This window comes from Hakea prostrata, chromosome 3 (assembly GCF_041222555.1).
Source record: "Hakea prostrata isolate BN-2017 chromosome 3, UWA_Hpros_2, whole genome shotgun sequence".
Taxonomy (NCBI): Eukaryota; Viridiplantae; Streptophyta; class Magnoliopsida; order Proteales; family Proteaceae; genus Hakea; species Hakea prostrata.
The window spans coordinates 6,963,298-6,984,557 of record NC_142602.1 but is presented as its reverse complement, the minus strand read 5'-3'; the positions used below and the strand labels follow the sequence as shown (position 1 = coordinate 6,984,557).

At 38.8% G+C, this 21,260-nt stretch overlaps 3 protein-coding genes across 3 annotated transcripts; 2 read left to right on the top strand and 1 right to left on the bottom strand.

Moving 5' to 3' along the window:
• The first annotated feature begins 427 nt into the window (after positions 1-427).
• LOC149020447 (myb-like transcription factor family protein) lies at positions 428-3,146 on the top strand. Its single transcript, XM_089148586.1, is given in 4 exon segments — positions 428-1,015; positions 1,106-1,314; positions 1,413-1,757; positions 1,759-3,146. Coding segments are annotated over 4 exon segments (942 nt in total). The 5' UTR covers positions 428-744; the 3' UTR covers positions 1,876-3,146.
• Positions 3,147-9,225: 6,079 nt separating this feature from the next.
• LOC149020446 (putative inactive receptor kinase At1g27190) lies at positions 9,226-11,492 on the top strand. Its single transcript, XM_089148585.1, has one exon. It carries the CDS (start codon positions 9,587-9,589, stop codon positions 11,417-11,419), a length of 1,833 nt encoding a protein of 610 aa, XP_089004711.1. The 5' UTR covers positions 9,226-9,586; the 3' UTR covers positions 11,420-11,492.
• A 2,048-nt stretch (positions 11,493-13,540) lies between these two features.
• LOC149020445 (serine/threonine-protein kinase AtPK2/AtPK19-like) lies at positions 13,541-19,623 on the bottom strand. The gene is made up of 6 exons (XM_089148584.1): positions 18,738-19,623; positions 16,227-16,309; positions 16,025-16,145; positions 15,724-15,897; positions 15,271-15,378; positions 13,541-15,181 (listed from the first exon to the last, which is right to left on the bottom strand). Exons 1-6 carry the CDS (start codon positions 19,356-19,358, stop codon positions 14,900-14,902), a joined length of 1,389 nt encoding a protein of 462 aa, XP_089004710.1. The 5' UTR covers positions 19,359-19,623; the 3' UTR covers positions 13,541-14,899.
• Between the last annotated feature and the right edge of the window lie 1,637 nt (positions 19,624-21,260).

Here is a 21,260-nt window from a genome sequence, read left to right as displayed (position 1 = left end):
TTATAAAACTACCCCTGATAATATCCGGAATGAAAATGAATCAAGTCCACTTACATCTCTCGATTCATGGATAGAAAGGTCTTACCTGCGGCAGCTCTCCATGATCTAAATAACAAGTCAAATGCTCAAAGGGTACTCGCGGAGTCACCGTAAGGGAAGCGAGGGTGAAAAAAAAAAAAAAAAAAAAAAAAAAACAGAATAGCCCACATGCAAAAAACAATTGGTCACAGATTGCAGACTAGTCTAGTCAAACCTAGAAGAATGAACATCTTTCAAAATTAAGGGTCAACGTTTTGACACGTAATCACCAATTCTTAGATCACAGTGCCCAACGCGACATTGTGAAAAGACAAGTCATACCCTTCTGATAGCATTGAAAGGTCGTGATCCAATCGTCCATCATCTCATTATTTTCTTCCCTTACAAATTACAATCTCTCTCTCTTTTATCTCTTCCTTTCTTTCTGCTCCCTCTCTTTGTTGTTTCGGGGAATGCGACTTTTTCGTACGAACTGAGATTCCTCCGAGCTTTTTAGGAAACCAAAACGCAAACGAGGAGAAGAACCCCAGAAAGAACCCATCCACAATCAACAGGATCGAGAGACGACTCTCTAAGTCTCTAGTCTCTATTCTCAACGCCAACGCCGGTGGCTCCGCCGCCTGAATCTTGAGATCTACCAATCAATCTGCGTTGTTTAGTTATAGGTTGTGGTGGCTTAACTAAGGAAGTCAAAGGTAAACGAAGATGTCGCAGAGCTGTTCTTACCGCGGCAACAATGGCCGTAACTCGCGCATTTGCGAAGAAACCGCTGATGCAGGTAGTGGTAGTGGTTTCATGCTGTTTGGTGTACGAGTGACGGAAGGTTCAATCTCCAACTCGATGATGCGTAAGGTTGTGAGTATGAACAATCTTTCTCAGTACGAGCAGCCTCACGATCCCAACGTCGACGCCGGCTCTGGTTACGCTTCTGATGATGCCGTCCACACCTCCGCCGGTCACCGTGAGCGCAAGAGAGGTTTGATCTTTTGCTTTTCGGATCGATCTCTATCATGTCGATCGAATGTGTATTTCTAATTAATTTCAATTCATTGTTTTCATTTTTTAGGCGTTCCATGGACGGAAGAAGAACACAGGCTTTTCTTATTAGGTCTCCAGAAAGTTGGAAAAGGCGATTGGAGAGGTATCTCAAGAAATTTCGTCAAGACTCGTACTCCTACGCAGGTCGCCAGCCATGCTCAGAAGTATTTCCTCCGGCGAAGCAACCTGAATCGTAGACGTCGCCGATCTAGCCTTTTCGACATGACTACCGATACGGTACTTCTTCAGAATTTATTACTACCATTAAAGTCGAATTTTCCCGTTAATTTATTTTTTATTCTGTGTTAATTCGATTAAATCTTTCTGGTTGATAGTTCGTGGGGACTGGAAGTGAAGAAGAACAAGTCATCCAGCAAGAAAACATAACTCAAGCGGATTTACCACCACAGCCGGCGGCCCTGAACTGCAATATAAGATTCCCGGTTCCGGCATATCCGATGTCGCTCACCACTGGCAGCTGCACCAGCAGCATCATCATCGATACTCCGATGATGGGGAATCTGGAGGAGGGACAAGGACAAACCGTTTTTACGGATGCATCTTTATCAACGAAGCTGGTCCGTCCGATTCCCGTGCTACCGGTCTCATCCTCGACGAGGATGGCGGATCTTAATCTGAACCAGAACTCTGCCATAGATCCTTCGCCACTATCTCTGAAGGCTCTCAACGTCATCCGATCAACAGCCTTCATCGAGACACTCTGCTTTTCAGTCCATGCCAAGTTTTAGCTCCGGCGAACTTGATTCCAATGGTGGAAGTATTATCAGCGTCGCCTGATAATAAATAATTTTATCTTAAATTAAAAGAAGGAAAAGAAGAAGAAGAAGAAGAAGAAGAAGAAGAAGACTAGAATAACAACAATCGAGAACGAATCATAGTTGGAAAGAGAGGAAGTGGTGGGGATGAAGAGATAAGATTTAAATTAGGTTAGTGAAGATAAGTTTGGATTAGATTAGGTGGTGATTCCTTGGTTGTACTGTACAGTAGTGTTTGGGGTATGACGAGACGAAAGGAAGGTGGTGATTCATGCTGTTTTTATGAAGGGGCCTTTGTTTGTTAGTTGGATTGTGGTCCAGAGAGTATAATTGAAATTGAACCAATGAACAGCAGAGCTGCAATCCTGCAGTTGAGGTGTACTACTCCATGTTGTGGTTCATTTTTTGTGTTTCTTTGGATTGGTGGGTCTTTTGAGGGGCCGGAACTTTGAAAAGGACAATTTAATATATCAACTGGTCCTCTCTTTCTGCTTATTCTACTTCTTCTTCTTCCCTGGAACCATTGTTTTGTTTTTCTATGATTGAGGTCTTCTTAACCGTCATTTTCCATTTGCTCAAATAATTGCTAGAAAGTGGTTTGTGAGGTTTGAGGCAGAAACAGCCTCTTTTGAAGAAACCTAGGTAAGCTCCGCGAGGCTCCCAACCCAACCATACACGCAGGTGAAGTTTCTCTCTTGACACTTGATAAAGTGGGAACCCTCAGAATGTATGCATGGTGGTGTGAAGCTTTTCCATTGAGGTTTAAGATTAGGATTTGAGGTGGGTTTTAGAAAAGCTCAATCATTTTATGATAGGTTGGTGCATGAGTGGGAACTGAAAAGCTCAATCATGTTATGAAATTTAAGTCTCTCATCAACCTTTCCTTGTCAATTCCAGCTTTCAGAATCACAAATCATTATGGTAGACTGGTAGTGCTTGCTTGTTTTGCTTGCTTTCCTTGAATGGTTTGTGGTGGTTCCTGCACATTTGTTCCAACTAATTGAGTGGTCCAAACCTAGTGCCTTGTTTGTGGAGACCAGACTCAATATGTAGGTAGGGTTTATGGGGGCACTGATTTGATGCCTGGGCAAGCTTGTTTATGCATGTATCTATCTAAGCTTGAAAAAAATAAAGGATCTGGCCAGTTTCCATTTCCTATCAACTCCAAAGCTTTTAGTGGAGAGTTGAGTTACCAAACCGGTAAACCCTAATAGATTGTAATTATAGTGATGAGGAGTATATATGCAATGGTAGTGGAAATAATTATAATATGATCTAAGTTGTCATTCTTGATTAGGCTTCCTTCTTAGTATTAAATTTGGTTTGGTCACTCCACCAACAGATAACTTAAAAGATTGTTTTCCTACTTATGTGTCTTCTTTATGAGGTTCATATGATATATTTTTTTTTATCTTTCTATGCAAGATTTCATTTATTGACAATACAACCACTTAATGAACATTTAGGAAACTTATAAAAAAAAACAACAAAATTGTGTGCACAAAATTGAGTTGATTGATAGCTCCTATACATTAATTTTTCTCACTAAATTAGGTATAAGTCAAAGATATGCTCACTAAATCTTAAAGTTTAGGCACTCAATCTATTAATTTGCCCTACCTTAATGTGATTAAAGTCAAAATGCTATCACTATCATACCACAATCACCTTCTAGTCACCCAGCATTAATAATTTGATTGTCCATTCTCTCTGCCTTCTTCAAACCTTAAGAGATTAAAATCTTACCTAACATGTAAAAGATGACATAGCTTTTCTTCACCCATGTTGAAAAAAGAATCCCTTCACCCACTATACTTATGAGATAAACGTGTAGTTGACCATGAAATCTTAAGTTCATCAATGATAATTTGTTGTCTTATATTTTCATTATCTATCAAAGCATGTCTTCAATAAATTGGCCCACATAAATCAAATGGAATAAAACTTTGTTTATCTTATCATGTAATAGATCTTAAAGGCTTAAATTTTATAAATAATATTTGTTTATTTTTTCTAGAAAAATAGAACTGCTCAAGAGAAGCACATCTGGAGCATGTGAATTGGTCGGTACTTCCACTATTTTGTCTTCCCAATGGACATCTACTGTTCATACATCTCATCACTTGTTTAAAATTTATTAATTCTTTATTTTTTTTCATTTGCCTTTCTTTTCCTTTTTTTTTTTCTTAGTGGAGGGAGGAAAATATTTTGGTAAAACCACTTGCCAAGTTAACTCCTTTCCAGTTGGAAATGGATATTGGGATAGAGCTGTCTTTTAAATTTTAGTTTATTTTCATTCAAATTATACATCAGGTGGTATATAATATTGTTCACTGGTTGGAAAGATTCCCCCCCTTTGACATAAGAAAAGTAGCCCTAAGGAAAAAGGATAATACCGTTCGCCATGATTTGGATGATAGGAAACATAGGCAACACCAAAGGATTTGGATCCAAGTTCAAGTGAAGGCACTTTTTCTTCATACTAACCTAAAGGATAAGTAGATCACTCAATAAATTGAAATAGTTCAAAAAATCACTTTAGAGGTCCAATTCGAAACTTAAATATATGTGGTGGAAGAGTGTGAATCATAGTCCTCTGCAAGATAGAGAAACCCAAGTAGTACTATCTAAGGCCCTCTAATAGAATGACATCCACATATATGATTATTATTATTATTTATTTTTGTTGGAATTTATAGCTTTTATATTTGGTTGGTGGGGAGTACTACTAATGCCCATAAGAGTGTCTAACCCATGAACTCTTTACTAGAGAGGTGCCAAACATTACCGACTAAGCAAGCAAACCCTTCGATAGTCACATATATGATTATTTTTTTCGATCAATTAATTAGATGGTAAAGATATAGTTATTAGGAATCAACAAGAGGCATAATTGATTTTATCAAATATGATTGCCAAGAAAACACAAGAGGATAATAAGATATATATTAACAAAGGGTTTCAGTTTTTACAAAGCACCAACAACTTACAATCCCAGTTGCAGACCATGATCAGTTTTAATTATTCGCTTCTGCATGGGATAAAGGTGAGGAAAGTAAAGACGGAAGAAGACACTAACACATGAACACATTTAGAAACACATTAACCCTTCTGATCTGATCTACTTCACTCGATGAATAGGTGGTGGAGGCATTAAGATTGGAGGGAGAGTTGATGCAGCAAGCGAATCACTTCGCATTCTTTCGTGAAACGATTTGATATAATCTGTAGCTCTGCTATCTACATAACTTCCTTCTTCATGAATCACATGTATCTCTTCAGGTAGCTCCATCACGTACTTAGAAATCTTTTGTTCTCGTGACCTTCTGCTTAATTCAGGCACTGTAAGTGAAGTTGCATCCATGATAGTGATTGAGCGTTTGATAGCAGCAGGTGGAGGAGGAGGTGGTGGTGGAAGATCTCCGGCTGGTTTTGTTCCAAGACTCTTCTTGGCGATAGAAACAGCCGATGCCCTCGCCATGTTCACAGCAACCTTCATGGAGTTCTGCCACAGGGACTGGTTGTTGTTCCCAACCTTCTTGTTCATGGCTGCAGCTTACAATGAGCTAAGCAAAGAACTGAATTTTCTGATTTGTAGCTTAACTGGTTGGTTGAGATGGGTTTTTATACAGGTCAAATGCTTGCTCATCAAGGAAACCAAGCAAAGTTGGAGGAGTGGATTTCCTAGTTAATGATTTTCTTGGTTCTTCTCTTTTTGCTCTTTAGGGTTTCATTTTAAGCAAAACATCCAGTGACATTGATGCTATTTTTCTTTCTTTCACGCCATTCTCTGGTAGTGCATGCAATTTCATGTTCCTCATTTTCCAACTTTTAGAGATTTGCAGAATCTAGCCCTAGACTAGATAAATGGCAGCATGAGAAGCAAAGCCTGAGTAGCTGGATAATACAGACAAAACAACGTCAACATCCTGATATAGAAACTTAAAAAAGGATGTCTTGATAGATAAGATTTTATTCAAGAACTCTGATGGAAACGTGGTTCAACTTTCATAAACTGTTCATTGATATATGTTAATGAAGCTGATTAGCAACGCGAACCTTGAACGAGACAAACTCGATCATGTTTGAAAGTGCTGGAAGGTTATCCTATAAGGGTTTTTCTTTCCTAGAAGTTTCTGAAAGAATCTCTGTTAAAGTCACTTAAAATTGATATGGGATTGGGTTCCCAGCTTTGTGCCATTTTCTCTGGAGAACATGACAATCTAAAAGACAGGAGAGAATATATTCCTGAGCTGCTTCTTCCTTCTAGTTTCCTCCGTGGCTAATCAGTAATCATAAGTTTGATTGGGTATTAAAAACCCATTATACATTGCTTTACGCTGGAAATAAGGAAGTAGATCCTTCTCTAGCTAGTGCCTTTCTCCTTCCAAAGGGAGCTACAAACATCTCGCTTTAATTTCCCAGTGAACCAATCGGTTCTACTTAGCATTTCTGTGTTGACGTTTTGCGATTCTCTCTGTCCCACAGAGCTCATCTTCTTCTCTCTCTCTCTCTGGGTTTCATTAGATGAGGTTCTCTAGCTCGCACGCTATGTGCTTCAACATCCAATAGAAAACCAAAACCAATTATTAACATTATTTTGTTGCTTTACTGGATATAGAATGGTAGACCTGCTAGGTGGAATTCAATTCTGAAAATCTTTGTGCACCATGTCTCCAATCGATATAGTGGAGACGCATGCTTTGGTTATTGGATTGGAAAGTAATTGAATTTTGATTTTGTTGCAAATTGCAATCAATTGCAAATCCCTTCCTTCCCTCCAATTCGATTTTGACAGGAAAACAGAGGAACTCTATTGTCCCTTTTGAGCGAAATGCTCGTGGGTTCTTATTGGTGATTGGTTGCAGTTGCTGCGGAAAAATGAGATCCATCAGTGTTGTCACGGTAGGTTGGTGAAGAGGTGAGAGGATAAGGGCATTAGGGTAACGGGTTCTATCACGAGAAGAAGAGAATAGTCTCTGCTAGATGGTGTTCGATGTATTGTCTCAAAGAAAGCTTCATCATTAGTGTCGATAACCTGTGTTGGCCTGCAAATTGATGATGCACAATGAACAGCTTTCCACAACGTATAATTAAGAATTTCTGTGAGATTTAGAGAAATTGTTCTCTCTTCCTCAGATTAAGATACTCTACGTCCGGGCTGAGCGTGTGTCAATGCGGTTAGCCACGGGATATCTTGCCCATGGTATTAACTAACACACTTGAATATCTTGGGTAGGCCATCTAGCAGCTCGGTTGCACGCCTTACTCTCTCTTTGTTCTTCTCTCTTCTAGTTCAAGTGTTGGGCTGGGCTAGTTTCTCGGTCTTCTTTTTCTTCTTTTTGTGAAATTCTTGGTCTTGTACATAACAACGGTTCCATGTTTGGACTCATTTTGTTTTAAGATGGCTTGGTACTTTGGTAAGAATAAAATTGGTCCTCTAAGCTCCTTCCATTTCCATTTAAGCACCTCTTTATGGCTAACTCAAGTGTAAAGTTAAATCTCTTTTTTCTTTAAGAACCTCTTTTCTTTGCTACTAAGTTTGAGGGTAAAATTAAATCTCTTTTTCATAAAATAAAGCATCTCCATGGTCAAAGATTCTAAGGCTACTAACAGGTTCCCACAAGTTACCAAAAGTTTGGGTATGGTCTCCACCATTAAGCCAATATAATTTGGGGTGGTTATTCTTGAGCCAAACAATTTATTTCTTTATCTTTGAGAGAGATTCTATACACAATCATGTATGTATGTGGTTATATCTAAAGCTAAAACATTGACTTAAGCATGCTTAGTTTATAATTTTTCATCCCGATCTAACAATTGAAAAAATCATTCATAAATCATGCATGATTGTCATGAAACTTTCATGTATATTTATTTTTCTCTCAATACAATTTCTTAAGGGAGAGTTATTAACAATATACTCTAAAGTTTAAACAACCTTTTAACTCTTAATAAATCACTAAGCAACTTTGCATTGATCTTAAATTAGTAACATTGAAAATACTTAGATATTTGACACCAAAATTTTAGAAGTTCAAAAGACTTCTTTAAAGATAGTATCTACATCATCATCTTTCCTCTTTTTTGTTCTCTTTTCTCTACTTTTAGCCAATCACAACTGATTAGGTGAGGAATTAGTCAACCAATTAACCAACTCTTTGTGCTCAAACCCCCCCTTTTTGAATTCGAAATGTCTTGAATCAATGATGTTGATGGTAGTGTTGACATATATAGATGAGATTTTTATCTCACAAGGAGTGAGGACTATTTCATGCACTTCAGTATCTACATGCAAAATCCACATTGATGTGAAACACAAAAAATATTATGCAGAAGCTAATGTTGAGGTTGTTTTAACTGAGAGAACTTCACATCTACAACTCATCATAGCAAATTTTTTTTTTTCTTAAACCAAATGAGATTATTAAAACCCGTCTAAAAGATTATCATAATCCTCCTTGAAGGCCTAGGAATATTGTAATGGCATGAAATTCTTGACTATAGAATTAAAGCAAAGACTTTTACTCTGTTTTAGAAACACAAGCAAGAGAAATTATGACAAAATACAAAAACCAAATGGCAATTATAATAACTTTTTCATTAACCAAAGATTTACATTTCAAAAATTCGATCAATACTTCAAAGATTACTTTAAATCATTTAAAAGATGAGTCAAAGAAGAAGACTTGCCTAATATTTTCAATGTTGAAAACTCTTGAGGAGAAATTCAAAATAGTTCTCGATGAAATTTTCTTTTTAACTTTGAATATTATTTTTCTCTAAAGAGTTCTTGCAATTTGGAGAACAGCATTAACTTAAATGTCTCAGGATTTCTCAATTTTTTTTTTCTGGGATAAGAAAAACTACATAACATCTAAACTGAAACAGGGCATATCTAGTGTTGTAGTATTTACCCATAAATTTATATTAAATAAAACCCAATTCAGGGACCACTTGAACCTCATATGCAATTACATCCTAGGGTTGTAAAACTTGCACAAAAAATTATATTAAATCATTTTTGTTTTGTCAATTCACGGACTATAATTAAAATACCAAATAATCTAGGATTAGATACTGGCTGATATCACAAATTGACAAATAATTGTTCTAACCTGCTTTGATTCTTTCAATTCCAATGTACTGGATTGGTTGTTCAAAAGGCAAGCCACCATGGGAAGTGTGGGCTGTGGGGTCTCTCTCCATTATACCATTTTCATTCCCAACAAAAACCACAAAAAGATGAGACCCAGAGAGAGACTCTCTCTGTCTTCTCTGCTCTTAGGATTTAGTTTCTTTTCTTGAAAAGGTTGGTTTTACTTTAACAAATCTGTAACTAGAATCAAATCTCTAGTCAAAGACCCAAAGCTGTAATTATCAACTATTACGCCAAAATTTAGTTCAACAGCCCAAAAAGTCCAAACCCCCAAAAGTTCTTATTCATTCCCTGTTCGTTTCTCGCTGTAACTCCCTCTCTTTGCCATCTCTGTCTTCCCTAGCAAAGGTCAATGGGGAACTTCGGTTCGATCTTCTGCTACCATCAACACGGATATGGGAGTTTCCGTTAAACCTTAATCGCGACTGGTGGGCAGCTCTCAGTTGTAGCTGCAATTACAGCTACAGCTCCAGCTGGGAGTGGTGTGTGGGTGAAGATCTAGCTGGAACTACACGAGGAGCTTCAAGGGTGAACGGAAGGAAAAGGGAAGGGGAAGGAATCTCTGGGTTTCGCCATGGGCAGATCAAGGTTTCAGAATATGGTTTGTTTTCTCCTACTCACCTTCATGGTCGCCGTTTCAGTTGCCGAGGAAGACGATGTGAGGTGTCTTAAGGGTCTGAAGGGTTCGCTTAGCGATCCTCAGGGGAAGCTCAGTACTTGGGACTTCTCCAATATTTCAATCGGTTACATCTGCAAGTTCGTCGGCGTTTCGTGCTGGAACGAAAGGGAGAATCGCCTAATTGGACTGTCTCTCCCATCGATGACTCTCGGTGGGCAGATCCCTGATTCTTTGCAGTACTGCCAGAGTCTCCAGAGCCTCGATCTATCTGGTAATAATCTCGCTGGAACGATCCCTTCTGAAATCTGCACCTGGATGCCTTACCTTGTAACCCTAGATCTCTCCAACAATGGGTTTTCAGGATCCATTCCTTCGGATCTTGTGAATTGCCAGTATCTTAATACTCTTACCTTCAGTGATAACCAACTCAATGGTTCCATTCCTTACCAGCTTTCTGGTCTCAATCGTCTCAAGAAGTTTATGGTGGCCAACAACAACCTACAGGGCTCTATCCCTTCCTTCATGGCCAATTATGACGCTTCAGACTTCTATGGCAACAGTGGACTCTGCGGGAGTCCTCTGGGAACTAAATGTGGTGGTTTGAGCCGTAAAAGCCTTATCGTAATCGTAGCTGCTGGCATTTTTGGTGCCGTTGTTTCGCTGCTGTTAGGTCTTGCACTTTGGTGGTGGTGCATCGTCAAGTCCAGTCGCCGCCGGCGGAGAAGGCATGGCGCTGGAAAAGATGATGACAGCAGTTGGGCACTTCGTTTGAGGACTCACAGGCTTGTTCAGGTCTCCTTGTTTCAGAAACCCCTTGTAAAGATCAAATTGGCCGACCTAATGGCTGCTACTAATAATTTTGATCGGGAAAACATTATTATCTCCACTAGGGCAGGAACTACCTACAAGGCACTTCTGTCTGATGGATCTGCACTTGCCATCAAGCGGCTCAACACTTGCAAGCTCAGTGAAAAGCAATTCCGCTCTGAGATGACCAGATTGGGGCAACTTAGACATCCAAATTTGGTGCCTCTTTTAGGGTTCTGTGTTGTCGAAAATGAGAAGCTTTTGGTGTATAAACACATGGCTAATGGAACTCTTTTTTCTCTGTTGCATCGTGGTAGCACAATAGCACTTGGTCTTGGCAATTCATTGGATTGGCCCACAAGGCTAAAGATTGGTATTGGTGCGGCAAGAGGGTTGGCTTGGCTTCACCATGGCTGCCAGCCAGCTTTCCTGCACCAGAATATAAGTTCTAATGTGATCTTCCTCGACGAAGATCTTGATGCTCGTATAATTGATTTTGGTCTCGCAAGGCTTTTGAGTTCTGCTGGCTCTACTGGAAGTAGTTACATGCATGGGGATTTTGGAGACTTTGGTTATGTGGCTCCTGAGTACTCAAGCACCATGGTTGCTTCGCTGAAGGGTGATGTTTATGGTTTTGGGGTAGTGCTTCTGGAGTTGGTGAGTGGGCAGAAGCCTATTGAAGTCACTAATGCTGATGAAGGATTCAAGGGTAATCTTGTAGATTGGGTCAATGCTTTAACTGCAGCCGGTCGGAGTAAGGATATCATTGACAAGTCTCTCCTTGGACAGGGTTACGATGGGGAAATTCTGCAGTTCCTAAAAGTTGCTTGTGGTTGTATTATTGCTAGGCCAAAGGATAGGTCTTCCATGTACCAGGTTTACCAGTCACTGAAGACCATCAGGGGGATCCATGATTTATCTGAACAGTTTGATGAATTTCCGCTTATCTTTGGTAGACAAGATCCTGATCATCTGGAGTAACTCTGGGGACATAAGGCTGGAGAAGCTAGAAAGAACATTTTCGATGTCTAAAATCTGCAGACATAAAGCATTGATGCATCTTATGCTAGCTTTTGAAAGTCTTGGTAGCTGAATGGTAGGATTTTCATTTCCCATGGCTTTTCCTATCGTAATCCCCATGTATCGGATGAATCTGTATATTACATGTTTCTTGGATTGTAGCTTCCAACATTCCTGATATCTGTTTGTTCTCATTCAAGCAAACTACAATCTATGTAGTTGATTGATGTTTACAAACTGCTCTTGCTAGGAATTCTGGAAATCACTGTTGACGATGAGATCTATTCATTCATCAAGAATAGCTCCATTTCTGATTTTGATTTGCCTGACACAGATTCCTTTCTCTTCATCTGTCGGGTCTGATGGACTTTAGGTTTTTGCCCTGGCTTTCTTCATGTTTCTTTCAGCTACTTCTGCAGTGCTTTGAGTACTCTTTTGTTGTTGATGCACATTATAGGCCCTGAAATTAGTGTAGTCTCAGTTCACATGGAGATTTTCACTCTTGAACTCCATGTACATGCATGAGTCTTCCATTTATATGTGTACATGGATGTATTAGGACACAATGGCCAACAAACTGGTTCTATTGGTAGCTCTAATGACAGTTATTAGCCACTTGATGGCATCTACTGTTAACATTCAAAAATTTGTGGTGTCTTATTATAGTAAGATGTTTACTAAAATATGTTTTTCCTGATCAATTTCAAAAGGTTGTCTCTATGATATTTATCTCCTTGTCTTTATGCCTTTCAGTGAGATAATATTAGAGGACCAAAGCAGTACAGTAATCTACCTAATAAATATTTATTTGGTACAAATGTCAATAACTTGTTGCCTATTGTATTGCAATTCTGGATTTTCTAGGTTTCAATATGTTTATGTTGAGAAGTTGTTATTTTTATTGAAACTCTGCGAATGAGTCGCCAAAGGGAATCAGAAATAGGATTATACTGAGCAATTTTATCTCATCTCATAAATTCAGGAAGAAACTTGATGCAATACTAGAAGTGTTATGATAAAGTCTCTCCTTTTCCAAGCTTTATGGATTCTACTTCTGCTTTCTTTTCGGGTTAAATAAGTAGTGTTCTGTTATCTACAATCCTGTACATGCTTTAGTTGCTTACTTTGCATGCTGTTCAAAAGATCCATCCAATAGAACCTGGTTCTTAATGAGCTTGACTGGTGTATCTATCAGCTAATGTCCTTTAGGGACAATTCCCATGTGCAAGTTTCCTGATAACTGAGCAGAATGGCGAAGGACTCTATTAAGGATGGTAACAGTTTGGGTTCTGGTTATGTGAAGAACCCTCCCTACCCAGTTCCCATTTGTTATTTGGCTTAAGAGAAAAAATTCTAGCACTAAACCAAGAAAGTTCTCTCTTCCCCCCACCCCCTCTTCCACAACCCTCCCCCAAAGAAAACCCACCCCACAGTGAACCCTGAGCTGAACACTGGATTGTGTTTGGGATGGGTTGGCAAGTCAATTGAGGTTCCACCATAGAGCAATTCTTTTAACACCTGGCTTTGAAGCTTTGATGGTTGCTATGCATCTAACTGCCCGAGACTCTCAGAAGGGCAATCGTTGGTTCAGTTTCATGCAGTTCTCTCCCCACCCCCTTGGGTCATGCCCTGATTTTGAGAAAAGATTGTGGTGACAAAACAGGCTGCAACATTCTTGAATGATGGAACTCAGAATAATATGCCCAAGAATAGATTCCAAAACAGAATTACTTTTAACTATTATGGTGATGTTGTGTTATATGGGAGTTATTTTATGTTTCTTTCTTTACACACTCTGGATTCCGTGGCCAGTAACAATCATCAAAATGAACTCTTGAACTAGACCATTTCATTGAGATCAATTATATAGCTCAAGCTGCCATTTCCTATCTAGCTTGCTGCAAGTGAGGAATCAGCCAAAGGACAAGCATTCAATTGGCAATGTTACCAATGGCCAGTGATGAGTACCTCAAACAAGGCTGGCTTGGGCGGACTCTGCTCCCCTCGCACCCCTCCTAGGCATAGACGATCTGGATTCAGCTTTCCTGATAATCAGGGTATTAGGTTCAAGATTTAAGGGATCCGGATCTGTTCCTCTCGAATCCAAAATGAGTCAGAATCAACTCTTTCTGGTAAACAATGGATCAGAATTAGTTTAAACCTTATAAATTGGACAACCGTAAGAAGCAGAATTTCCAAACCGGGGTCTTTCTTTTTCCAGTATTGAACTAGGCAAACTTTGTGATTTTGTACCTTACCCAAAATTAGCGAGTGAAATTAGAAGAGACTTCTTTTTTTATGGTAAAAGAAAAGACTTCCTTCTCTTTCCCGTAATCTATTGGAGTGTTTTCTACCAAAAAAAGATCCACTGGCTTGACATCTCCATGTACTACGATATAAAAACCGTTAGAAGAATACACTTTTTGGCTATATTCTCAGAAGAGGAAAAGTTTCCCTCCACTTTCAAAGATGCTCTCATCCCTACCAATAAGATGATTTAGTAAATGATTCCTTTTCTTCTATCCTCTGCTCTTCTCAGCACTATCATAGCAAAGAAAGGGCAATAACCCCTTCCTATTATTACTGTTGAGGCAACGGCATACAGCAGATTTAACGACATCGAGAAGAACAATACCATATATTTCAGGTTATGGATTGGGCAATAGGTATCGCACAACATGGATAAATACAGATTGAAGTAGAATGGCTCCTCCCTTTGGGAAGAAGTTTACAACCTGTTGTGGGCAGCATTGTTCAGTCAGGCTTTCACCTATTGCGAAAAATTCCCCACAGCTGCCTGCATAAGAATTTGGGCCCTGTCTTAGTCACATTGTAGTTGATCATCATCTCGGACCAGCTACTGATCATCGCCTTGGTAAGCTATTGCTTCACCAACTAGTCAAAGTGAAGTATTAGCACCAATAACTTTAACGTGAACTTTAAAAGCACCACGTAAATGCATAGAAGACAAGGACATGCTAAAATTTGGATACTTGAAGCAAGAAAAATTGTTTCAATGTTCAGAGTTGTCTCCAATGTTCCAATGACAGCTCAAATAACTGGTTCGGAGGCAGAGCTACCATTAGCACAAACTAACCATATAAGACTAGATTAGGTACAAATTGAGGCTCAGGGTTGTATACTCACATTTCTTCTTGTCTGTATGGGTTCGTCCACCATCCAGACCCTGAATCACGGTTTGAGTATTAGTCAAGCATAATTCTTGTCAGAGATAATCCTTCCATTCTCCACATGAACCAGGATTTTTTTTAAGATTCAGCTTTATTTAGTGTCTTCCATCTCTGCCTTCACTTCCATGAGACAATTTGAATGGGTTAAGCAGGTGGTGGTTAGAATTTCTTCAATTTGTTACACCTTGTTTTTCCAATTTTGACCAAATTGATTGATGTTGAGAGGGGCAATTAGCGGCAGCTTCCTGGTTCAACCTGAAAGCCAAGGGGAAGGTGCTACATAAGTATAACCTTGGAAATGCTCACTGGTCGTAGGAGTTGCAGCTGGCGAGTCCTCCGGAGGCTCTGATGTCCAACACTTGTCAAAATTGGCTGTGCAATCTCTCCCACTCACGACTGGCTTGAATGTGGGTTCTAATTGTCTTGATTCCAACTTCTTCCAATTGATGGGTCGGAACCATTTATGGTTCTTGATTTGAGCCTCTCCACCAGAGCCACTGCCTAATCTCCTTGATGGCTCCTTCTGTAGCAGCTGAAAACCAGAGATGCATAACCAAATCAACCCTTAACTTGAACTCACAAAACAAACAGAATCCATTGAAGTACCCTGTACCTACTTACCCCCTTGAGCAAAGAGTGCGCTTCAGTGCTTAGGTATGAAGGAAGTTTCATTTTTTCATTGATGATTCTCTGCTGAAGCTTCTGTCTATTTGGATGTGTGAAAGGTGGCTGAAAGAACAAAAACTAATTTCAGTATGACTAGAATCACAAGCATATGTTAAAGGAAGAGGTTCTGAGAGAGGCTTTTACCTTCTTCATTTTGCTAGATCTTAATAATGTATACAGATTGTGTAAAACCAGACATATAGAGAGATACTACTATTTCCATTGATGGGTCCAAGCAGGAAAATTTTTCCTTGAAACAAAATTAATTTGATCGGCCCATGTTACAAGAACATAAGATCACCTAACCCCCCACCCTCTTTCTCTCTTCCTCTTGAGCTGTTGTTCTATAATTATTCAATATTCAATATGCAGGGGCAAGAAAGATTCGTCATTACACAATATGCTTACCCGTCCTGTTAACATTTCATATAACAGTATCCCTAAGCTCCACCAATCTGCTTCTTTGTTATGCCCTTTATGCAGTAGAATTTCTGGAGCCATGTATTCTACAGTACCACACATAGAATTCGACCTTGTGGATTCATCCATTTCCTTTGACAAGCCAAAATCAGTTAGCATAACCTGCATGAAGATTCAAGTTATTGCCATAGCAAATCATTTGTTATCAATACACAGACACTGAAAAAGGGATTCCATGATTTTGGTGTCTGTGCCTGCAATAGCATTGGATGTATGGGCATGGCCTTACATGCCCGTCTGCATCCATAAGAATATTTTCAGGCTTAAGATCCCGATGCACGATCCCGTTGTTGTGAAGATGCGAAACAGCAGAAACTATCTCAGCGGTATAAACCCTTGCCTGATCCTCGCTACCCAAGACATACCCAAAATAAAATCAAAAGATGAACAATACAACCTGTCCAGTAGTTCTATGTCTCAAAGAAAGATACCTGAAGATTCTCTGTCGATAAAGGTGATAGAAGAGATGGCCACCATTTATGAAGTCTAGGATCAGATACAGTTTAGATTTTGTCTGCAAAATAAAGCACTTGATTAAATAATCTCTCTGATTTTCCCCTGTTGGGGTGCTTTTTCTTTCTTTTTGGGGAGTGGGTTTTGGTTGGAGAAAGTTGACTCAAAGCACACAGAAGAAGATGAGCAGAAGAGGCAACGAAAAAGCCTATTCTCATATTATATGTCAAGAGATATCCACATTGAAGCTGGATATCCGAAATAAATTTCAACCAGAAAAAATGACCTACTCTATGATACCGAGCATATTTATGTCCATCAGCAAACATTTAATCCCATATGAATCAAATCCCTAAAACAATATGAAATATAGTGTCGAAGTTCTTGCCAATTTACTTTCCCGTGGATAAGAAACAAATTTGTTAATTGCAAAAAGCAGAATATAAAGGCAGAAATGATAGAAGTAAATAGAATACAGCAACAGAAACAACAACAACACCACCATTCTATACTTCTGACCCACCCATTACAACTATGGACTGAAACTACATTTTACAATGGATTAGAATCTTCAAAAGGATTCGGTGTCTTATCAGTGCATGCTTAGCCAAATCACCCACAATCTCATGTGCACTTCTTGGCTGCCACCAGAATGCAATATTGGCTTGAAACAAAAGCCACCATATACGCCTTGTAGGTGATTATATTGTCAAGAAGCCTCTCTTGAATCTATCGTTAATCATATTCTCTGAAGATGATCATCCTACTACGTTGGTCCATCTTTCCCTCAAGAAAAAATAATTTCAGTTTTATAGAGCTATAAATTCTGATCTAGTAAAGACTCCTACACCCGTGGGCCCTTAAAAGACTACAATTGCACTTCTATCCCACAATAGGAGCACAATCCCAATACGTGAAGGTCCAGGGTTCTCAAGATAACATCCATATTGAGCTTAGCTAGACCGGAAGGCAACTGCCAGTTTGGTTTCCTTCTCAATTCGCCACCTAATTGAAAAGCAGAGAGATCAGTCTCTAGATAATTGGCTTACAGGGATTTCTCCAAACAACACATCAGTTTGAGCCTCCAATCTACATTTGATTCTTTCAATCACCTCAATGACTTCCACTAGCTTACCTCCTTGCCAAAAGTTTAAAAGCACCAAATGATTCCACCATGCTTGTTCATTAATTCCCTTAAAGATCAAGTGACTAAGTCCTGAACTGCCAACCCCAATTACCCAAAAGGACCAACTCATTAACTTTATTTGGATAGAGACTGAAAAATCGCAAGTGCATCCTATGAAAAAATTTACATGTATGAGATGAAATATCCTATCATCAATAAAGTCAGAATTGTTCATTTATCTAGAGAATTGTTTGAGAAACAAGTTGATAAACTCATCAATCAAATATACTCCCAAGGTAGCTTGCATTAACTGCCAGCCAAGTACTTGACCTCTGCTGAAAACACCACGTTCACTTCAATATCTGAATATTCAAACACAGTAATTATAATGATGGATCATTTGTCACTTGCTTTTCTCTCTTCTAGAAGTGGCACTCCCAGACATGTCCCATTATGTTTATGATGTTTAATTTTAGAATGATAAACAGTCTCTTTGCCAAAGAAAAATTGCCACAATTATGCATTCTACCACCACTATTCTTTCACATCTAAGGGCATTCTCACTCTGTGGTCTTCCCTTGAACCAACATATTCATTCAATTTGAACTTATTAAGGTGTTGCTTTCTCTCGTCTTTCCTCACGCCATCATATTTCTTTTCAAGAGTTTCAATTTACTGAGGTGTCTAGATTGAACCAAAAATCATGGAAGTTGACATCATAAGGTTACCGGGTACTATCACTAGTTCACTACTATGTTGGGACCTGCAAAAGCCAGAAATAGGTCTAGCCCATCAGCTATAGCAAGCCCTCAGTAACCAGTAGCCATCGATGGTGGGTGTGGTAAAGGGAAGGCCCTTGATCCGAGAAGGAACAGTGAACAGAATGATATAAACCACTCCGTTACACAACATCTGGGGCATACAAATTCAAGTAGTGAGCCTTGACAAAAAGGTAGGGGAAAAGAAATCCAATTATCATGATAGATTGTCAATTTAAACAACATTAAGTCTAATCTTAAGGTCTTTCATTTTTGGTAAGTTTTACTGAAACGAAACTGAGCAACTGGAAGGAAAGAGAAAATAGTCCAAAGTGATTGGAATCTGTGTTTCACAAGAAGTCCTTTATAGTCTTTAATCATCAACTATTTCTTTTAAGAATTCTTATCAAAGTTATTTTAACCTAAATAAAAGATCCTTCTCTTTCTATTTGATTTTCAATTTGAACAAAAGAAGTCAAACTTAAGGCCCTTCATTTGGAAAAGGAAACAAACAAAAAGCCTTCAACACCAAGTATCCAAGAAACAAAAAACTGACGAGTAATCCAAAAGTAAATAGAATCTGGGCGTTACAAATCAGAACTCACCTGGAAGGAATACCGAAGCTGCACGATGAAAGGATGCACAACCTTAGTGAGTATATCCCTCTCTGCCTTCATGTAATCGACATGGTTCTTCTTTATAATAGTATCCTTCCTCATCACCTTCATGGCAAAAATCTCATCGTCTCCGCCCATTCCTCCGCTGTCACTATTCTTCTTCCTCACCAAAAAAACCTTACCGAAAGATCCCTGACCAACAAGTCTCAAAATATCGAAATCCCCAGGACCCATCTTACCGGTTTCCATGGCCTTCTCTTCCACCGGCTCTTCGTACTTTTCTGGCTCATCATCTACCTCCCCATCAGAGTTTTGGGAACCGATGCTTTCTCCTCCATCGAGGGTCTTAAAGGGTAGGGATCTGGAAGTAGCAAGTCGAGGCGAAGGGCCAAGAAAAGAGTGGGATCGGCTGTGTATGACTTCTGGTCCTCCAATTTCAAGGAAAGGTGAAGGAGAAGAAGAAGAAGAAGCGTGACTGGTCTGAGGACCAAATACGTCGGAGAAATCAAAATCTTCACCGCATGTGGGTACTGAGGGAGGGATACTAAGTTTACTGAGCTTGGCCGCCAGAATCGACTGGAGAGGCTTCTTCTGAGCCGAGGAGACCATGCCTTTCCAAATTCTCTGATGCCTTAGTCAACTCCAACTCGGAGAAAAGATCGAGATTTGGATTCACAGAGAACCTGAGAGAAACCCAGAGATACAGATGGAGAGGAGCCGACGAAAATGAAGCCAACGGAGACGGAGTTAAGAGCCGTTTTACGATTTACCAACTAAGCTGACAGAACCGAAATTCATTTTTGGAATCTGAACAATTAAAGGGAGCTTAGTCAGCTTACTTCCATAAATGGAAATTTTCTACTCCTAAAATTAATGCGACCCTAGTATAATCCTAGAGGAGAAAAATATATCATTGACACTCGGATAAGTAAATTGAAAACTTGAAAGCTGACATAAAAAAAATATTAAAAAAAAAAGTTGAAAGCTTGAAGAGCTTTTTGAATTTCTGGAAAATAAAAGAAAAGGAAAAAACCCAACAAATCAGCAAAAAGGAAAGTTCAAGAGGTAAGTAGAGTTGGTTTAAGCAAAACTCGTATGCTTAATTTAAGCCAAAGAATCACAAAATGGGTCTGGGTTTCATAATTAAAGGAGCTTAAAATCAAGTAGTAAATGTTGTTTTCGAACTCGCGACTTTCTCTTCATCATCGTTGATGGGCGAAGCTAACAATGCAAAGTGGGTAACTTTATGCAATCGTGGAGTGTGTCAACAAGCTAGTAGTGGAAAGCAATAGTCTTGATCTTGTAAAGTTTGTGACTAGTACTCCCTCTTTCCCCTCTCTAAATGTAGCTTCTATTATTGCAGATATTATGAACATAATGGCCTGGTTTAAGTCGTACATTGTTGCACATATTCCTAGGCAGATTAACGTTGTGACGGATCACCTAGCTAGGAAGGCCCAATTGGTTGCTTGCATCACTATTTGACCATCTTCCACTCCTTGGTTAGTGAATCTTTTTTTTCCCCTCATTTTTAGTTTTGCTGCTTGAATGAATCATCTTTTACCAAAAAAAAAAAAAAAGAGCATTGCCTTTATTAGTGTTCATTACAGACTAAAGCAATTAAACCTAGGAATGTTTGGCTCCAGTGTAATTTACAACCCAAAAGCAGCTTCAAGTAACTCAACTCCTTAATTCCTACAAATAGTTTTCCATCATGTTCGTTAGAATCCTCAATTCAATATATCAAGAGAATTAATAAAAATAAGACTTCAAATAAATACAAAGCATAGCGCCATGACGTATTCACTTCAGCATTGTAAACGTTGTAGGCATAATAATTTTCAGCACCAAGTAGGAAAAATTGAGTAGGATGACTTATCAGAGTTTGTTTAGTAAGTATGGAAACTTCAAATATCTATTCTTAGGCTAAAGTGTTGTTAAACCAAATGTCACAGGTTAGAATTGAGTGTAAGGTTATTTTAATTAACACATAAATAATAGGAGAAAAAAATTAGAATTTTATCGGACTATTCACATTTAGTCAACAGATCTGACTATTCAGATTTAGTTAACATATTGATACGCCTTCGGCTACCCCTCCCCTATTATTAAATATAAAAAATAATAATTACATTCATCGACACTTTATGGGCAACATGGTCATTTTCAAACCAACAGAAATGACGTAACTTGCAATTTCACAAAAAGTGTAAAGTACACGCCATACAAGTCGGGAATTATAGTTAAGTGGACGCCTTACAAAAACTCTTTATTTTACCATAAATTATGAAAATAGTATTATATATATTTTTTTAACGTTCAAAATTTAACTTACGATGTGGAATCACCACGAAAACTTCACGCGGAAAATTTCATTTTCACCTCAAAACAAACAAAGCCGTCGTGAGGTTCAGACAGTCACGGGTATTTCAGGAGTGGAAGATACAGGGTCACTTAGGACATTATATAAAGCATGAGTACAAACTAGAAACTACAAATTCACTTTTCAAT